Genomic DNA, 18,843 nt, shown 5'->3' with positions numbered 1-18,843 from the left:
TCAATTTCTCTGCATGTTCTCTGTGATGTAGGCTACGGGAGTTTTGTTACTTTTACACCTTAGCTTAATGCTAGCACGCTAGCTGACTGACATCTGGAATCTATCTATTATGGAGTTTTCTCACTATAGCTATTCAATTTTCCCTGACACTTACACTGATGGTAACCGAGCCATTAATCTGTAAGTTTCTGCTCTTTTGATCTGTGGTTATCTTTTAGTTATGTTGTGTTCAAACTGGTCTCCAGTATTAGGGCTCTAGCATGCCAACCATCGCCGTGCTGGTTGGCAAGGTTGGCTAGGCTAATAGCTCCCAACGTTAGTTGGCTATATAGCTCAAATTAGCTGGCTGGCTAATATAGCTGCATATTAGAGGTCTTCTCAGGTCCGTTCCGATTTCCTCCCAGGACCCTACCCAAATAAATACATTTTTAGAATATGTAGACCTGAGGACAATCAGACCTGGCCCTGTATAGACCCGGTCAGGTTCAGACACAGTCTGATCCGATCCAAGTGAGGGAAGCAGCAGAAAAGAAATATTTTAGCTACGTTATTAACTGAAGCTGTTAATGCATGCACCGAGGGAGAGAGGAACAAAGGAGCTAGCAGTAGGCACCATGCCTTGTGTGTATTTAAAAAAATATATAAATTATTTTTTAGCAGACGCTCTTATCCAGAGCAACTTACATACATGAGTGAATGCCTACATTTCATAAATGTTTTCCCCCCGTGGGAATCGAACCCACAACCCTGGCGTTGCAAACACCATGCTCTACCAACTGAGCCACACGGGACATGTGTATGCGGCTGAGCGGCGCAAGAAGGAGGGAGATCAACCAAGCCAACTTGCACTAGTTACTAACTTCTAGCTAACAAAGCTAGGTTATTTATGACCCAATCTGATTACATAGTACATAGCTAGTTGGGTTGGCTAATTGAGGCTAGGGTGAGCTTTCCCCCATCCTACACAATTACAACAACAACTCCCTTCAAAGTATTAAGTAGCAGCCTACCTGTTGGCTCTTGGTCTTTGTAGCCTATACTTCTCATTTCAATTTATCAATCAATCAATGAAATGTATTTATAAAGCCCTTTTTACATCAGCTGATGTCACAAAGTGCTATACAGAAACCTAGCCTAAAACACCAAACAGCAAGCAATGAAGATGTAGAACCACGGTGGCTAGGAACAATTCCCTAGAAAGGCAGGAACCTAGGGACTACCCCCCTTAGCACTCACTTCCGTCATCATGAAGTGCATTGAGAGACTAGTCAAGGACCATATCACCTCCACCCTACCCTAGACCCACTCCAATTTGCTTACCGCCCCAATAGGTCCACAGACTACGCAATCACAATCACACTGCACACTGCCCTAACCCATCTGGACAAGAGGAATACCTATGTAAGAATGCTGTTCATCGACTACAGCTCAGCATTTAACACAATAGTACCCTCCAAACTCGTCATTAAGCTCGAGACCCTGGGTCTCGACCCCGCCCTGTGCAACTGGGTCCTGGACTTCCTGACGGGCCGCCCCCAGGTGGTGAGGGTAGGTAACAACATCTCCACCCCGCTGATCCTCAACACTGGGGCCCCACAAGGGTGCGTTCTCAACCCTCTCCTGTACTCCCTGTTCACCCATGACTGCGTGGCCATGCACACCTCCAACTCAATCATCAAGTTTGCAAACAACACTACAGTGGTAGGCTTGATTACCAACAACAACGAGACGGCCTACAGGGAGGAGGTGAGGGCCCTCGGAGTGTGGTGTCAGGAAAATAACCTCACACTCAATGTCAACAAAACAAAGGAGATGATCGTGGACTTCAGGAAACAGCAGAGGGAGCAGCCCCCTATCCGCATCGACGGGACAGTAGTGGAGAGCGTGGAAAGTTTTAAGTTCCTCGGCGTACACATCACGGACAAACTGAAATGGTCCACCGACACAGACAGCGTGGGGAAGAAGGCGCAGCAGCAACCGTAAGGCTCTCCAGAGGGTAGTGAGGTCTTCACAACGCATCACCGGGGGCAAACTACATGCCCTCCAGGACGCCTACACCACCCGATGTCACAGGAAGGCCAAAAAGATCATCAAGGACAACAACCACCCGAGCCACTGCCTGTTCACCCCGCTATCATCCAGAAGGCGAGGTCAGTACAGGTGGATCAAAGTGGGGACCGAGAGACTGAAAAACAGCTTCTATCTCAAGGCCATCAGACTGTTAAACAGCCATCACTAACATTGAGTGGCTGCTGCCAACATACTGACTCAACTCTAGCCACTTTAATAACGGAAAAATTGATGTAATAAATGTATCACTAGCCACTTTAAACAATGCCACTTTATATAATGTTTACATACCCTACATTACTCATCTCATATGTATATACGGTATTCTATACCATCTACTGCATCTTGCCTATGCCGTTCGGCCATCACTCATTCATATATTTTTATGTACATATTCTTATTCATTCCTTTACACTTGTGTGTATAAGGTAGTTGTTGTGAAATTGTTAGGTTAGATTATTTCTTAGATATTACTGCATGGTCGGAACTAGAAGCACAAGCATTTCACTACACTCGCATTAACATGTGCTAACCATGTGTATGTGACAAATTAAATTTGATTTGATTTGATTTAGGAAGAAACCTAGAGAGGAACCAGGCTCTGAGGGGTGGCCAGTCCTCTTCTGGCTGTGCCGGGGGGAGATTATAACAGTACATGGTCAAGATGTTCAAACGTTGCAACAGCTCAGCACCTCAGGAGTAAATGTCAGTTGGCTTTTTTTCTCTATCATTCAGAGTTCGAGACAGCAGGTGCAGTACAGCGAGAGAGTCGAAAACAGCAGGTCCGGAACAAGGTAGCACGTCCGGTGAACAGGTCAGGGTTCCATAGACTCAGACAGCAAGAAGTCATCAGGCCAGGTAGTCCTGAGGCATGGTCCTAGGGCTCAGGTCCTCCGAGAGAAGAGAAAGAGAATGAGAGAAAGAGATAGAGAATTAGAGGGAGCCTACTTAAATTCACACAGGACAGTGGATAAGACAGGAGAAATACTCCAGATATCACACACTGACCCTAGCCCCCCAACACATAAACTATTGCAGTATAATTACTGGAGGTTGAGACAGGAGGGGTCGGGAGACACTGTGGCCCCATCCAACTATACCCCCGGACAGGGCCAACCAGGCAGGATACAACCCCACCCACTTTGCCAAAGCACAGCCCCCACACCACTGGAGAGATATCTTCAACCACTAATTTACTACCCTGAGACAAGGCCGAGTATAGCCCACAAAGATTTCCCCAACGGTACGAATCCGAGGGGGTGCCTACCCGGACAGGAAGATCACGTCAGAGACTCAACCCACTCAAGTCACGCACCCCTCCTAGGGACGGCATAGAAGCGCACCAGTAAGCCAGTGACTCAGCCCCCGTAATAGGGTTAGAGGTAGAGAATCCCAGTGGAAAGAGGGGAACCGGCCAGGGAGAGACAGCAAGGGTGGTTCGTCGCTCCAGTGCCTTTCCGTTCACCTTCACACCCATGGGCAAGACTACACTCAATCATAGGACCTACTAAAGAGATGGGTCTTCAATAAAGACTTAAAGGTCAAGACCGAGTCTGCGTCTCTGACATGGATAGGCAGGCTATTACATAAAAATGGAGCTCTATAGGAGAAAGCCCTGCCTCCAGCTGTTTGCTTAGAAATTCTAGGGACAATAAGGAGGCCTGCATCTTGTGACCATAGCATATGTGTAGGTATGTACGGCAGGACCAATAGATAGATAGGTGCAAGCCCATTTAATGCTTTGTAGGTTAGCAACCTTGAAATCAGCCCTAGCCTTAACAGTAATATGATCAAATGTTTTGGTTCTAGTCAAGATTCTAGCAGCCGTGTTTAGCACTAACTGAAGTTTATTTAGTGCTTTATCCGGGTAGCCGGAAAGTAGAGCATTGCAGTAGGCTAATCTAGAAGTGACAAAAGCATGGTTTAATAATTCCTGGTTAAATAAAGGTTAAATAAAAAAAAATAGACAATGTTCTCTCTCCCTCTCCCTCTCTCCTGCTGCAGTCGGGTTTACAATGTTATTACACATACCCGTGACAATCAAATCAGACCTGACCCAGATCCGAGGGTCAACTACAGAATTTCGGTAATCGGGTTCGGGTGGACCCGTTAAAGACCTCTACTGCATATACAGTGTATTCAGACCCCTTGACTTTTTCCACATTTGTGACTCACCACCTGGATTCGGTCTTATGTAGCAAGAAGTAGAGACTCAGAGCTACAAAATGGTATATCATGGTATATCATACACTGCATTTGAGGAACAATGGGAAAGTAAATCGCCTTTGAATGTTTTGGTATCTAGTGAAGGCCTCTTCTTTGTCTACACCCATTCAGCGTAATTCACACCCTCTTAAACTTTAGTCCCACCAATCTGGTTTCGCTCTCGGAGAGCACACTTGGCGCTCTGGCCGATGATTTGTTTACCTCTGGATAACACGAAAACAGCCTAACCAGCTCTGCTGGCAACAATTAGTACACTTTTTTGCAGACGTTTACTGACACCGGCCATATTCAACGGGTGTTGTACACACCTCACGTAACATTAGCTAACGACCCATCCAGTTAACGTTAGCTAGTTAAGCAACAATTAACAAAGTGCCAACAATGCCACAGTGCTGGGAGCTAACCAACCAAGTTCAATGTTAGCTAGCTAACATTAGGCTCTAACTAGAAAAGCAAACGGCTCAGGGAAACAAATAATAACGTCCGCTAGGGAGCCAGCCAGCTAACATTAGCTGGCTAGCTAACATTACACTTTAGCTTGAAATTAAACCACTTTCTGTCAAAATTAGAAATGTGTAATATCTGAAAATGTAGCTAGATGACGCTAGACTATCTTACCTGTATACATCATCATGCATGCATCATCATGCATCTAACCTGTCAGGAATGCCATACCACGGTTGCCCTTAGTTTGAAGATGTAAGGGACAGGTGTTTTCTCCGTCGCTTTAGCTATCATACTCTAATTCCACTGATTTCAAAACATGATCCTCCAGAAAGTGGAGAGCAACACTTATGCAGCTCCACTACACAATACATATTTAAAAAGCTGCATTAGACATGATTACCGACACAGACTGACGAGCTCAAATAGACAGAAACGTTCAATATGGCAGACATATCCGAACTCCTCTCTCGGCATGTCCAGCCCACTCATTATCTCAGTCAATCATGGCTACTGGGAAGGTTGCTACTTTTTCTGTGGCTTAACCAACAAGGCTTGTAATTTTACAATTTTATTCGTATTTACAGATGGCATACATGTTTGTTATTAAGGCACATGAAAGTTCACATGTTCGAGAAGGCATTTCTGCCAAAAAAACACATTTTGTAAAAAAAAATATTTTTTACGTTCAAATGGCTCTCCTGTGAAGTCGGGTCTTGCGACATACGCCTAGTTCAAGAATCGGGTCACATTTTGTTACATTACAGCCTCTAAAATTGCTTTTTCCCCCTCATCAATCTGCACACAATACCTCATAATGACAAAGCAAAAACTATTTTTTTGAAATTATTGCACATTTATTAAAGATATATCATATTGTCATAAATATTCAGACCCTTTACACAGTACTTTGTTGAAGCACCTTTGCAAGCTATTACAGCCTCAAGTCTTCTTGGGTATGACGCTACAAGCTTGGCACACCTCTATTTGGGGAGTTTCTCTCATTCCAAAAAAGTCAAGGGGTCTGAACACTTTCCGAAGTCACTATAGCTAACATTTCTGATATTTGGTTAGAAGTCGTTCTGTTATCTATTTCCAAAATGTTGTTTACCTTAATGTAGCTGTAAGCTACAGTTGAAGTCGGAAGTTTACAAACAGTTAGGTTGGAGTCATTAAAACTTGTTTTTCAACCACTCCACAAATTTCTTGTTAACAAACTGTAGCTTTGGCAAGTCGGTTAGGACATCTACTTTGTGCATGACACAAGTCATTTTTCCAACAATTTTTTACAGACAGATTATTTCACTTATAATTCACTGTATCACAATTCCAGTGGGTCAGAAGTTTACATACACTAAGTTGACTGTGCCTTTAAAAAGCTTGGAAAATTCCATAAAATGATGTCATGGCTTTAGAATCTTCTGATAGGCTAATTTACATAATTTGAGTCAATTGGAGGTGTACCTGTGGATGTAGTTCAAGGCCTACCTTCAAAGTCAGTGTCTCTTTGCTTGACATCATGGGAAAATCAAAAGAAATCAGCCAAAAAATTGTAGACCTCCATAAGTCTGGTTCATCCTTGGGAGCAATTTCCAAATGCCTGAAGCTACCACGTTCATCTGTATAAACAATAGTACGCAAGTATAAACACCATGGGACCACACAGCCGTAATACTGCTCAGGAAGGAGACACGTTCTGTCTCCTGGAAATGAACGTTCTTTGGTGCGAAAAGTGCAAATCAATCCCGGAACAACAGCAAAACTGGTGAAGATGCTGGAGGAAACAGGTACAAAAGAGTCCTATATCGACGTAACCTGAAAGGCCTGAAAGGCCACTCAGCCAGGAAGAAGCCACTGCTCCAAAACCGCCATAAAAAAGCCAGACTGCGATTTGCAACTGTACATGGGGACAAAGATCTGACTTTTTGGGAAAATGTCCTCTGGTCTGATGAAACAAAAATAGAACTGTTTGGCCTTAATGACCACCAATATGTTTGGAGGAAAAAGGGGGATGCTTGCAAGCCGAAGAACACCATCTTAACAGTGAAACACGGGGGTGGCAGCATCATGTTGTGGGGGTGCTTTGCTGCAGGAGGGACTGGTGCATTTCATAAAATAGATGGCATCATGAGGAGGAAAATTATGTGGATATATTGAAGCAGCAACTCAAGACATCAGTCAGGAAGTTAAAGCTTGGTCGCCAATGGGTCTTCCAAATGGACAATGACCCCAAGCATACTTCCATAGTTGTGGCAAAATGGTTTAAGGACAACAAAGTCAATGTATTGGCCATCACAAAGCCCTGACCTCAATCCCATAGTAAATTTGTGGGCAGAACTGAAAAAGCTTGTGCGAGCAAGGAGGCCTACAAACCTGACTCAGTTACACCAGCGCTGTCAGGAGTAATGGGCCAAAATTCACCCAACTTATTGTGGGAAGCTTGTAGAAGGCTTCCTGAAATGTTTGACCGAAGTTAAACAATTTAAAGGCAATGCTACCAAATACTAATTGAGTGTATGGAAACTTCTGACCCACTGGGAATGTGATGAAAGACATAAAAGCTGTAATAAATCATTCTCTCTACTATTATTCCGACATTTCACATGTACTGGGATTAAATGTCAGGAATTGTGAAAAACTGAATTTAAATGTATTTGGCTTAGGTGTATGTAAACCTCCGACTTGAACTGTATGTGTTGATTGCAACTGGATGACTTATTCAGTGTTAATGTAATGTTAGCAGGCTGGTAAGGCTAACGTTAGTAGGCTAGTAGGGCCAACGTTAGCAGGCTAGTTGGCTAGCAACCTTGCAAGTTGATTTGTAACAAATTCATAAAGTATTTGCTTGTAAATCTGCTGAAAATGTAATTGAAACCAGTTGTCCTGAGTGCAAATTATTTGTTTTAATTTGAAATGTTACATTTTAAGTTATTTATGTTGGAGTTTATGTTATAGGCAATAATCTGGATTGCAGGGTCCACCATTTTACATCACACCCCGGAAAAACATTTTCCGACGTGACTTCGGCATTCTTCAGAATTCTAATCGGTTTGATGTAATAACTAAAAAAATAGAAAAGTGATGTGTAACTTTGCATTGGGACTTTTGAAGCGTATACTAATGCAAATCCATATGTTACATGGGGTTACGTTTATGCTACCTACCCTTTAAATATTATGTTGAAGTTCAGCTTGAGTCAACAGGGGGCCTCTGTGTCACTGTCAGAAGATATGTGCTTCAGTCAGAAAAAAGTTCTATCATCTCTTCGGTCTCAGCTAGCTAGCCAGCCAGTAGCTACCGATGTGGCTAGCCAGTCAAGCTAGCTACAGAAATGAAACCAATCAAATACAGTGGCTGGAAATAAACACTTTCCTAATATCATGACTTATATCAACATCCTTAGCTTGCCCATTCACTGAATATACTGTTAAATAACTCTGAGTGACACCCAAAAGCTTAAGGATGCTGAGCGCTAATGCTAGCTTATTAGCCAACCTTTATGTTGAGGTAGACTACTAGTTAGCTCCCACCAACCCTGCACAAGCCTCTGGCTAACTCTACTGCTTCTGCTGCACTTTGACTTTCTGGCTGTTACGCCCTCTCCACCTCATTCACTGCTGCCTCAACTTGCTCGCCTTTTTTTGCCACTGCTTTCGGAAGATGTTCCAAATATGGGGCGGCAGTGTAGCCTAGTGGTTAGAGCATTGGACTAGTAACTGAAAGGTTGCAAGATCAATTCCCTGAGCTGACAGGGTACAAATATGTTGTTCTGCCCCTGAACAAGGCAGTTAACCCACTGTTCCTAGGCTGTCATTGAAAATAAGAATTTGTTCTTAACTGACTTGCTTAGTAAAATAAAATATCCATATTTGCTCTGTGCTATATGCTCGACCAATCACAGCAGGCACCACGTCACTCCAGGGGCTTCTTGCAATGTCTGCTACTGCCTAGCGCAGTATGTTGTATTATTTATTTTTGTCATTAATGTGTAATACTGCATAGCGCAAGTGATGGAAACTCATCAGACGGAAATAAAAATCATAATTTTTTGGGGTACGAACAGAGGCTGAAGTCCTAGAAGCTCAGGCCTAATGACGTCACTGCTACTGACAGGATAACAGAAGCCATGGGGGGTCAAGATGGAGCACGGTCAATTGGCCTTTGCACACCTTTCTCGCTGCTGGCATTCTGGTCCCGTCAGTATAGAGGAACGCACACTAATGCCCTGGAACAGAGCCAGCATTCTCCTAAATATTTCCCTCCAAGACATCATGGGGCTAGATGTCAAGGGCAGTAGTTCTAGTCGTCAGGGTTCACAGCTGGTTGCTTTATTATGGCCCTCACTGCAGATGGAAGAGGATCCCGACATTGTGAACCGCAACGCCGAGCTAGATGACATCCTCAGACAAATATCAGAGCTGGACAAATGGAGAAACATCTTCAACTCCCGTGGGTAAGTTGGAGAAGTCAATTTCAGCTTTCAAATTATTGTTTTCTTTGGGTCATTCCATAGGCCTGTGCAGTAATTATGAGAAGTCTATGCTGTTTTATAGCCTTAACACTTCTAGTGCATAAAGATATATTCAAGCAAGACCATGCACATTACTTTAAACTTATCAGATCATATTTATTTACAGGTTGGAATTACAAGATTGTATCATTAAAGTAAGTTGTATGTTTTCTTTTACATTTAATAACTTGAAAATGCCAAAATAAACTTTGGGTCATTCTTGAATCTGGATTTCATTCCCATAAAATGCCTCTGCATGGATTCATTGCTCACCAATGCAATGAATAGAAATGTGATTTTGTTGAATACATTGAAATACATACATTTTTTTTAAAATGTTTTAGATATACACTGAGTGTACAAAACATTAAGAACACCTGCTCTTTCCATGACAGACTGACCAGGTACAGGTGAAAGCTATGACCCCTTATTGATGTCAGTGTAGATGAAGGGGAAGAGCAGGTTAAACAGGGGTTTTTAAGCCTTGAGACAGTTGAGACATGAATTGTGTATGTGTGCCCTTCAGAGGTTGTATGGGCAAGACAAAATATTTAAGTGCCTTTGAACAGGGTATGGTAGTAGGTGCCAGGCGCATTGGTTTGCGTCAAGAACTTTAACCTCTATGGGCTAGGTGGGACGTCACCGTCCCACTCTATTCAACAACCAGTGGAACAGCGTGGCGCAAAATAGAAATACCTCAAAAATGCAATAATTTCAATTTTTCAAACATACGACTATTTTACACCATTTTAAAGATAAGACTCTCATTAATCTAACCACATTGTCCGATTTCAAAAAGGCTTTACAGCGAAAGCAAAACATTAGATTATGTTAGGAGAATGAGAGTACATAGCCCAAAATAATCACACAGCCATTTTCCAAGCAAGCATATATGTCACAGAAACCCAAAACACAGCTAAATGAAGCACTAACCTTTGATGATCTTCATCAGATGACACTCCTAGAACATTATGTTATACAATACATGCATGTTTTGTTCAATCAAGTTCATATTTATATAAAAACAGATTTTTACATTGGCGTGTGATGTTCAGAAAATGTATCCCCACCGAACACTTCCGGTGAATTTACTAAATTACTCATCATAAACGTTGACAAAATACATACAATTATTTTAAGAATTATAGATACAGAACTCCTTTATGCAATCGCTATGTCAGATTTTAAAGTAGCTTTTCGGCGAAAGCACATTTTGCAATATTCTGAGTACATAGCTCAGCCATCACGGCTAGCTATTTTGACACCCGCCAACTTCGGGGCACACTAAACTCAGAATTAGTATTAGAAAAATTGTATTACCTTTGCTGATCTTCGTCAGAATGCACTCCCAGGACTGCTACTTCCACAAGAAATGTTGTTTTTGTTCCAAATAATCCATAGTTATGTCCAAATACCTCCGTTTTGTTTGTGCGTTCAGGTCACTATCCAAAGGGTAACGTGCGAGTGCATTTTGAGACAAAAAAATTCAAAATGTTCCATTACCGTACTTAGAAGCATGTCAAACACTGTTTAAAATACATTTTTATGGTATTTTTCTCGTAAAATAGCGATAATATTCCAACCGGACAATAGTGTTTTCATTCAAAGAGGAAAAGAAAAAACAGCGTGGTCTCGTGGACGCGCATATCCAATCTCTTTGTCACCAAGCAGACCACTGAGAAACTGAGCTACTATACTCTGCCCAGAGACAGGAGATGCCTCAATATGCTTTCTGAAGGCTTTAGAGAGCCAATGGAAGCCTTAGAAAGTGCTACGTAACCCCGGAGATACTGTAGTTTCGATAGAGAATCAAAAGAAGAACTACAAATTCTCAGACAGGCCACTTCCTGCTTGGAATTTTCTCAGGTTTGTGCCTGCCATATGAGTTTTGTTATACTCACAGACACCATTCAAACAGTTTTAGAATCTTCAGAGTGTTTTCTATCCAAATCTACTAATAATATGCATATTCTCGTTTCTGGGCAAGAGTAGTAACCAGTTTAAATCGGGTACGTTTTTTATCCGGCCGTGAAAATACTGCCCCCTAGCCCAGACAGGTTAACACTGCTGTGTTTTTCATGCTCAAGGCAGTTTCTCGTGTGTATCAAGAGTGGTCCACCACCCAAAGGACATACAGCCAACTTGACACAACTGTGGGAAGCACTGGAGTCAACGTTGGCCAGCATCCCTGTGGAGTGCTTTCAACACCTTGTAGAGTTCATGACCCAACGAATTGAGGCTGATCTTAGGGCAAAAGGGGGGGGGGAGTGTGCAACTCAATAGTAGGAAGGTGTTCTTAATGTTTTGTCCACTCAGTAGATATAAATATAAATCTATTTATAAGAGGTTCTTATTTTTATGACATTCTCTTTGTGAATCCATAACCATGTATTGTGACCATAAGCACTTCCACACCTGCATCTCCCATCTCACCTGCACTTCTTGCATAAGTCAGTTAGGCTAAAGCTTACATTTTCAGTGTGATAGCTGATCCTATGCAGATGCTCTTCTCAGATAACCGCATGTCACTCCTATCCAATCAGACAACGTGGTGCAGTGTGTGTGGAGGGGTGGGGTGGGGGGGGGCTTTTCGTCACTGAACCTGATCTGCCTCGGAAAGACCAGGGGCGGAGAGAGGAGAGAGAGAAGAGAAAGAGAGAGAACTGGGTGGGGCATATAAGTTTACTGCTCACCCAGCAAGGCTTACTCTATCTCTCTCTGTATCCTTCGCTCTCTGCCTCTCTCTTTCCCTCTTTGAATATCCCCTATATATCTCCCTGTCTACCACACCTCTTGGCGACTTCATGTGGAGAGTGTGTATAGTATAGGTATCGTCGTGCTGTAGTTAGGGTTAAGGGTGTCGAGGCCCCGTGGCGTGATGACAGACTACCAGGAGCTCCTACAGACCATCCGGGATCTGCAACCCTCCAGACTTGGCTACATCGAGATCCTTCAAGAGGAGGTAAAGAGGAACCAGGATGTGAGTGATGACAGATACCTCCGGCAGTGTTGGGGCCAATTAGTTTCAGTTCAGAACGCAAATTGCCAATAAAGTCAATTCAGGATGTGAATTGACAGAATTTAAATTAAATTGACCCTAATCCTGTCCTCCACTATCGCTGTGCTGGTCCCCTCCGGAGCCAGCATAACCTTTCCACAACATATTTGTCTCTATGTCTGTCCTTCTCTTTCTCTGCTTCCATTCCTCTCTCAGCATACCTTTTGACGACTACATGTAGAGAGTGTGTATAGACTCCTAGAGAGTATGTGTATGGCCCCATCCAGTCACATGGCAAAACAACAATAGGCTATAGGACTGGGTCGTTCAGTGCCTTCAGAAAGTATTCCCACCCCTTAACTTATTCCATATTTTTTTGTGTTACAGCCTGAATTCAAATGTATTATTTTTTTAAATCTCACCCATCTACACACAATAACCCATAACGACAAAGTGAAAACATGTTTAGACATTTGTGTAAATGTACTGAAAAAGAAATACAGAAAAATCTAATTCACACCCCTGAGTCAATACTTTGTAGAAGCACCTTTGGCAGCAATTACAGCTGTGAGTCTTTTTTAGTAAGTCTAAAAGCTTTTCACACCAACATTTGGCCATTATTATTTAGCTGTAACGAGTGCGCTGGGAGTCAGGAAGCAAGTTCAGGGAGTGAGTGTTTCAATAAACGAAACAATAAACAAGTAACACAAACAACGCAACGACATGAAAACAGAGTCAATGACACCTGAGGAAAGAACCAAGGGGAGTGACAGATATAGGGAAGATAATCAAGGAGTGGATGGAGTCTAGGTGAGTGTCATGAGGCGCAGGTGCATGAGACGATGGTGACAGGTGTGCGGGATAATCAGCAGCCTGATGACCTAGAGGCCGGAGAGGGAGTTTACGAGACACTAGCTCTGTCAAATTGGTTGTTGATCATTGCTAGACAATCATTTACAGGTTTTGCCATAGATTTTCAAGTAGATTTAAGTCAAAACTGTAACTCGGCCACTCAGGAACATTCACTGTCTTCTTGGTAAGCAACTCCGATGTAGATTTGGCCTTGTGTTTTAGGTTATTGTCCTGCTGAAAGGTGAATTCATCTTCCAGTGTCTGGTGGAAAGCAGACTGAGTCAGGTTTTCTTCTAGGATTTTTCCTGTGTTGAGTTCCATTCTGTTTCTTTTTTATCCTGAAAAACTAAGCAGTCCTTAACGATTACAAGCATACCCATAACATATGGAGAGTGGTACTCAGTAATGGTATGTATTTGCCCCAAATATAACACGTTGTATTCAGGATGAAAAGTTGATTGCCATGCCAAATTCTTTGCAGTATTACTTTAGTGCCTTATAGCAAAAATAATGCATGTTTTGGAATGCTGTACAGGCTTCCTTCTATTCACTCTGTCAATTAGGTTAGTGTTGTGGAGTAAAACTACAATGTTGTTGATCCAGCCTCAGTTTTCCATCACAGCCATTAAACTCTAACTGTTTTAAAGACACCTTTGGCATCATTGTGAAATCCCTGAGTGGTTTCCTTCCTCTCTGGCAACTAAGGGGGGAAAGACGCCTGTATCTTTGTAGTGACTGGGTGTATTGATACACCATCCAAAATGTAATTCATAACTTCACCATGCTCATAGGGATATTCAATGTCTGTTTTTTTATTTATTTTACCCATCTACAATAGGTGCCCTTCTTTGTGAGGCATTGGAAAACCTCTCTGGTCTTTGTGGTTGAATCTGTGTTTGAAATTCACTGCTTGACTGAGGAACCTTACAGATAATTGTATGTGTGGGGTACAGAGATGCGGTAGTCATTCAAAAATCATGTTAAACACTATTTTTGCACACAGAATGAGTCCATGCAACTTATTATGTGACTTGTTAAGCACATTTTTATTCTTCAATTTATTTAGGCTTGCCATAACAAAGGGGTTGAATACCTATTGACTAAAGGCATTTTGTATTTGTAAATATTTCAAAAAACATAATTCCACTTTCACACTATGGGGTTTTGTATGTAGGCCAGTGAAAAATCTAAATTTAATCTCTTTTAAATTCAGTGTGGAAAAATGTGGGAAAAGTAAAGGGTTGTGAATACTTACTGAAGGCACTGTATATGTGCCACCGTGTCCAAACTGAATGGAAAACAAAACAGCCATGAGGGCTGAGAGATGGAGACAGAGAGACACATAGCGGCAGAGAGTTCAACCATATGTTTACCATCATCTCATTCATGTAACCTTATCATATTGCAGGTTCTTGTTGATTGGATTAATGTCAAGATTCAATTCGTGTTATAGAGCAGCAAACTAGACTGCTGATAATGTACCTTTTGAAAGGTATTTTCCCAGATTTTCCCAGAGATCGCAGTCACGGTAAAGGCTGTGCATGTCAGCTCAATCGTTATTTACCTTTAAAAGTCTGTTATAGGGTGCTGCGGATTGAAACCTAGCCTGAACCTCTTTTAAAGAATGTGGGGCTTTCTCAAAGAAGAGGAATTGTGTGTTGTTGGAATATGTGGGACATTGTGAACGATAAGGTGGGATCTTTCTGATGGTCTCTGTCACGTCTCTCTGCAGAAGCCTCTGGAGAGGACTAAGCTTGAGGAGGAAAGCGAGGATGGCACAGGCAGGCCACCGTCCATGGCACAGCCGCCTCATGGAAACGCCAACCTATTGACAGTGCCCTACTCTATCCCCCGGGCACTGACTGTCTCTCCAAGCCTAGGAGGGCTCCCTATCACACCCGAGTTAGCTGGGGTGAGTCTGCACTAGCAACATGAGCTGGTCACTTGACACCTGCTGCTTCCAATTGCTGTGTTTGTGTGTTTCAGTGTGTGTGTGTGTGTGTGTGTGTGTGTGTGTGTGTGTGTGTGTGTGTGTGTGTGTGTGTGTGTGTGTGTGTGTGTGTGTGTGTGTGTGCCAGTGACAAAAGAGCAGCAACACAGAGACCTTATTTATTCATGGTCCTCTTAAGCAATGGATTGAGTTAGCAAGTGTGGTCATCTGAAAACAAGTTAACAAGGTCTTTTACTACAGCCAAATGATCTGGAAACTGTTTTTGAGTAGTTGTTTTCTGTACAGTCTCTGTTGACATCTGTCAAAACTAGGACTGTGGAGGTCATTACATTTTGTCAGCTGGTAATTGTCAAGCAAATAACTTCCGGTCTCACGGTAATTAACCATTAATTAACATAAACGCGTTTAGCATCTCCTGGTTTCCACGCATATCCTACAAGCCACTGATGTAGACCTTTGAAACATCTACATTTTAGAAAGTCTAATAAATCCATGTAATATAGACTACACCATCACAATAAACCCATTATTTATTTTAGACAGGGCTAAAGAAACATTATGATATGAAGAAAATGTTGTCTATTTCAGAAGATCAGAATAGCATACTCTGAGTTGTCCTTATGTTAGGGCCTGATCTGGCTATGCCATGTGGCTGTGAGCTACACTAGTTAATTTAGCAATTTTGTGGCATTATTTTATAGTATGAATAATACAATTGAACATAGCTGAATAAAAAAGAAAGGATACTTTCTCCAAATGATTTCCGTTGGGCTATATTCGATGTTGAGTAGTTAACAAAGAAACACGTCCTCCTATATGCTTAATTTAGAGTTATTTATGCAACTTTAGTTGTGATTCAAACGTTGGGCTTATATGTTTTGATTTTTAATACATTCTAATGCATTCATGTCTGCATGATGCAATTCTAATGATGATTTGAAAAAAGTAGCATGAAAGGCAAAAGCTCTGCTTTGTTTCTTGTGCAGGCTGCACACACTTCATCAGTTTCTCATTCACAATCTGACAAGCACTTGATAATATTCTCACCAGGCCTCAAATTTACCAGCGGCATCCCCCTTGTGTGTCAAAACAAATGCCCATGCCTTTTACAGCCAAAGTGGCCATTGTGCCCTTGGGCTGAATATAATCATTTGAATTCCCTTCTCCCAGCAGCCTGCTCTGAAGCATCTCTCACTCACATGGCGCTCTCAGATATTTCAATTCTTATTAGCCAATACCGGTCACGTGATCGGGTCCTTCCCACAGCCATCTCACCTCCAAAGTAGGCTACAAGTGAAGACAATCAGGGACGCAACTGTGAGCGTCCCTCTTATCAAATTCCAAGGCACATATTGAAGATGTTAGAAGCACTGTCCACATTTACATTTTGTCAGCCAACAAGATGAGTAGACCTAACAAACAGCAAAAGCACTAGACTACTATACCTTATAATACAAAGGTTGACCTATTCTATTGCTTAACTTGTCCCTCTGTGCGATAAATAAATATTCCAAACATACTCTGGGACAGTTGTGGGATGCGATAGATCCCAAATGAATACAACCACTCGCATCAAAAAGCAATGAGGCTGATGCAACAGATCAGAACGTTTAGCTTAAAATGCTGATAAACTGTTAGTCTATTTCTTCATATTATAAGCACAGCAATGCACACATGGCAGTAGGCTATAAGTGTAAACGTCCCAAAATGCAATCAATTAGTGGGAAAATTCTGTTCTCAAAAGAGACTGCAAATGCTTTATTATAAAGGTGCATTTTTATAGTGACATTTTCTTCCCCAAACTTGAAACTCACACGCCGCCTACATATGCCAGTTCAGCTGTTATTTGGCCACATTAGTTGTGATACAAACCTTATCAAAACACATAGGCCTATGAGCTAGGCAACATGAGGTGTGTGACTATGATTGGAAAAGTCGTAAGAAAAGGCATACACTGTTTCTTGCTTTACTGCACAAGCTGGGACTCATTCGCAAGTGATAACACATAACTCACAAGTCATAGGCTAATATTGTCACCGATCAGACTATAGCCTACTAAATAATATGCTGTATGTGTGATATTAGTTTTCAATGGACCATTATCATGCATGAGTCTCGGAACAGGGGCAAGGGGAAAAAAGTATTCAGACCCCTTGACTTTTTCCACATTTTGTTAAGTTACAGCCTTATTAAAAAATATATTACATTTTTTTCCCGTCATCAATACCCCATAATTACAAAGCAAAAACAGGTTTTTAGAAATTTTAGCAAATGTATATCTTTTTTTAAGTATTCAGACCCTTTATTCAGTACTTTATTGAAGCACTATTGGCAGCAATTACAGCCTTCTTGGATATGAAGCGTGACACACCTGTATTTGGGGAGTTTCTCCCATTCTTCTGCAGATACTCTCAAGCTCCGTCAGGTTGGATGGGGAGCGTAGCTGCACAGCTATTTTCAGGTCTGTCAAGAGACATTAGATCGTGTTCAAGTCCGGCTGGGCCACTCAAGGACATTCAGAGACTTGTCCCGAAGCCACTCCTGCATTGTCTTGGCTGTGTGCATATGGTGAACCTTTGCCTCAGTCTAAGGTCCTGAGCACTCTGGAGCAGGTTTTCATCAAGGATCTCTCTGTACTTTGCTCCGTTCATCTTTCCCTCGATCCTGACGAGTCTCCCAGTCCCTGCCGCTGAAAAACATCCCCACAGCATGATGCTGCCACCACCATGTTTCACTGTAGGGATGGTGCCAGGTTTCCTCTAGGCCGGACGCGTGGCATTCATGTGCCTTTTACTGAGGAGTGGCTTCCGTCTGGCCCCTCTACCATAAAGGCCTGATTGGCAGAGTGCTGCAGAGATGGTTGTCCTTCTGGAAGGTTCTCCCCTCTCCACAGAGGAACTATGGAGCTCTATCAGAGTGTCAATCAACTTTTTTTAGGCTACTAATGACCATCAGCAGCATCAGAGCTTGGAGAAGCCTTGTTACCATGACTAAACGGTCATATGGAATTTGACTGTGGTCATGACTCGTGACCGCCAGTGTGGTGGTAATACGGTCACCATAACAGCTCTAGTCAAAACCAATGTGAATCTTGCATGGATGGACAGGGACTAGAAAAAGGCCTGGCATTTCTAATGGGCCCATTTTTTTGTCCTCAAAGCCACCACATTGGCCTATTTTCTTCCTTGACCCTAACCCATTATTTGCCAAATAATGATCATTTTGCACAAAACCCCCAGTTGAGACAGGCCCACTGGGCGAAAGATGGGCCAGCCCATCTGACATTTGCCAAACTGTCCTTTGACTGTTGCCTCTCTAAATAAGTAGACATTTACCTAGAGTTGAATTACAAAGGTAGAGTTTTGATTAGAAATATTCAGATATAAAATAGATGTCGAGCTCTGGTAGAGGATATGTTTTTTTGTCTTTCAGAACCTAAGGAAGATTTTGTTCGGCAATACTTTTTACGTCTTCAACTATGAGTGGAAGAAGTCCTTCTTCAAATTCAGGGAGCCCTACTCCAACCTGTCCTATGCCCTGGAGGCAGAAAGAGTGAGTAAACAAACAGTGTGTGTGTCTCAATAATCTCCCCTTCTTCCTGAAGTGTGCACTCATTCACTATGAAGCGAAGAAGTGCACACTTCAGAAGAAAGGACCGATTTATTGGGCTACAATCAGTGTTGAGGATGGGAACTTTGAAACAGGGTGGAGAGACTTTGGTCAAGAGTAGCAGTGTGGACTTTTGATCATTGAAGGATAATTGACTTGAATAGACTAGTAAAACTAGCCCCT

At 42.3% G+C, this 18,843-nt stretch overlaps 1 protein-coding gene and 1 non-coding gene across 5 annotated transcripts in view; one reads left to right on the top strand and one right to left on the bottom strand.

The window, feature by feature from the left end:
* Window positions 1–18,843, top strand: part of mindy4b (MINDY family member 4B) — a 43,748-nt gene that overhangs the window by 9,721 nt on the left and 15,184 nt on the right. Inside the window, exons 2-5 of one of the 4 annotated variants that reach the window (XM_029714362.1) lie at window positions 9,090–9,193; window positions 9,378–9,405; window positions 14,833–15,012; window positions 18,484–18,603. In XM_029714362.1, the coding sequence (XP_029570222.1) occupies window positions 9,090–9,193; window positions 9,378–9,405; window positions 14,833–15,012; window positions 18,484–18,603 (432 nt within the window). Of the gene's footprint in view, window positions 1–9,082; window positions 9,194–9,377; window positions 9,406–14,832; window positions 15,013–18,483; window positions 18,604–18,843 lie in introns of those variants that run through there. The other 3 variants (XM_029714363.1, XM_029714364.1, XM_029714365.1) reach the window with 3 other exon arrangements.
* On the bottom strand, window positions 719–791 carry trnaa-ugc (transfer RNA alanine (anticodon UGC)). The gene has a single exon. It is a non-coding gene; the product is annotated as a tRNA-Ala (tRNA).

The sequence above is a fragment of the Salmo trutta genome, chromosome 26 (genome assembly GCF_901001165.1).
Source record: "Salmo trutta chromosome 26, fSalTru1.1, whole genome shotgun sequence".
Classification (NCBI taxonomy): domain Eukaryota; kingdom Metazoa; phylum Chordata; class Actinopteri; order Salmoniformes; family Salmonidae; genus Salmo; species Salmo trutta.
Note: the sequence above shows the minus strand (reverse complement) of the source record. Positions and strands in the feature narration are given on the sequence as shown.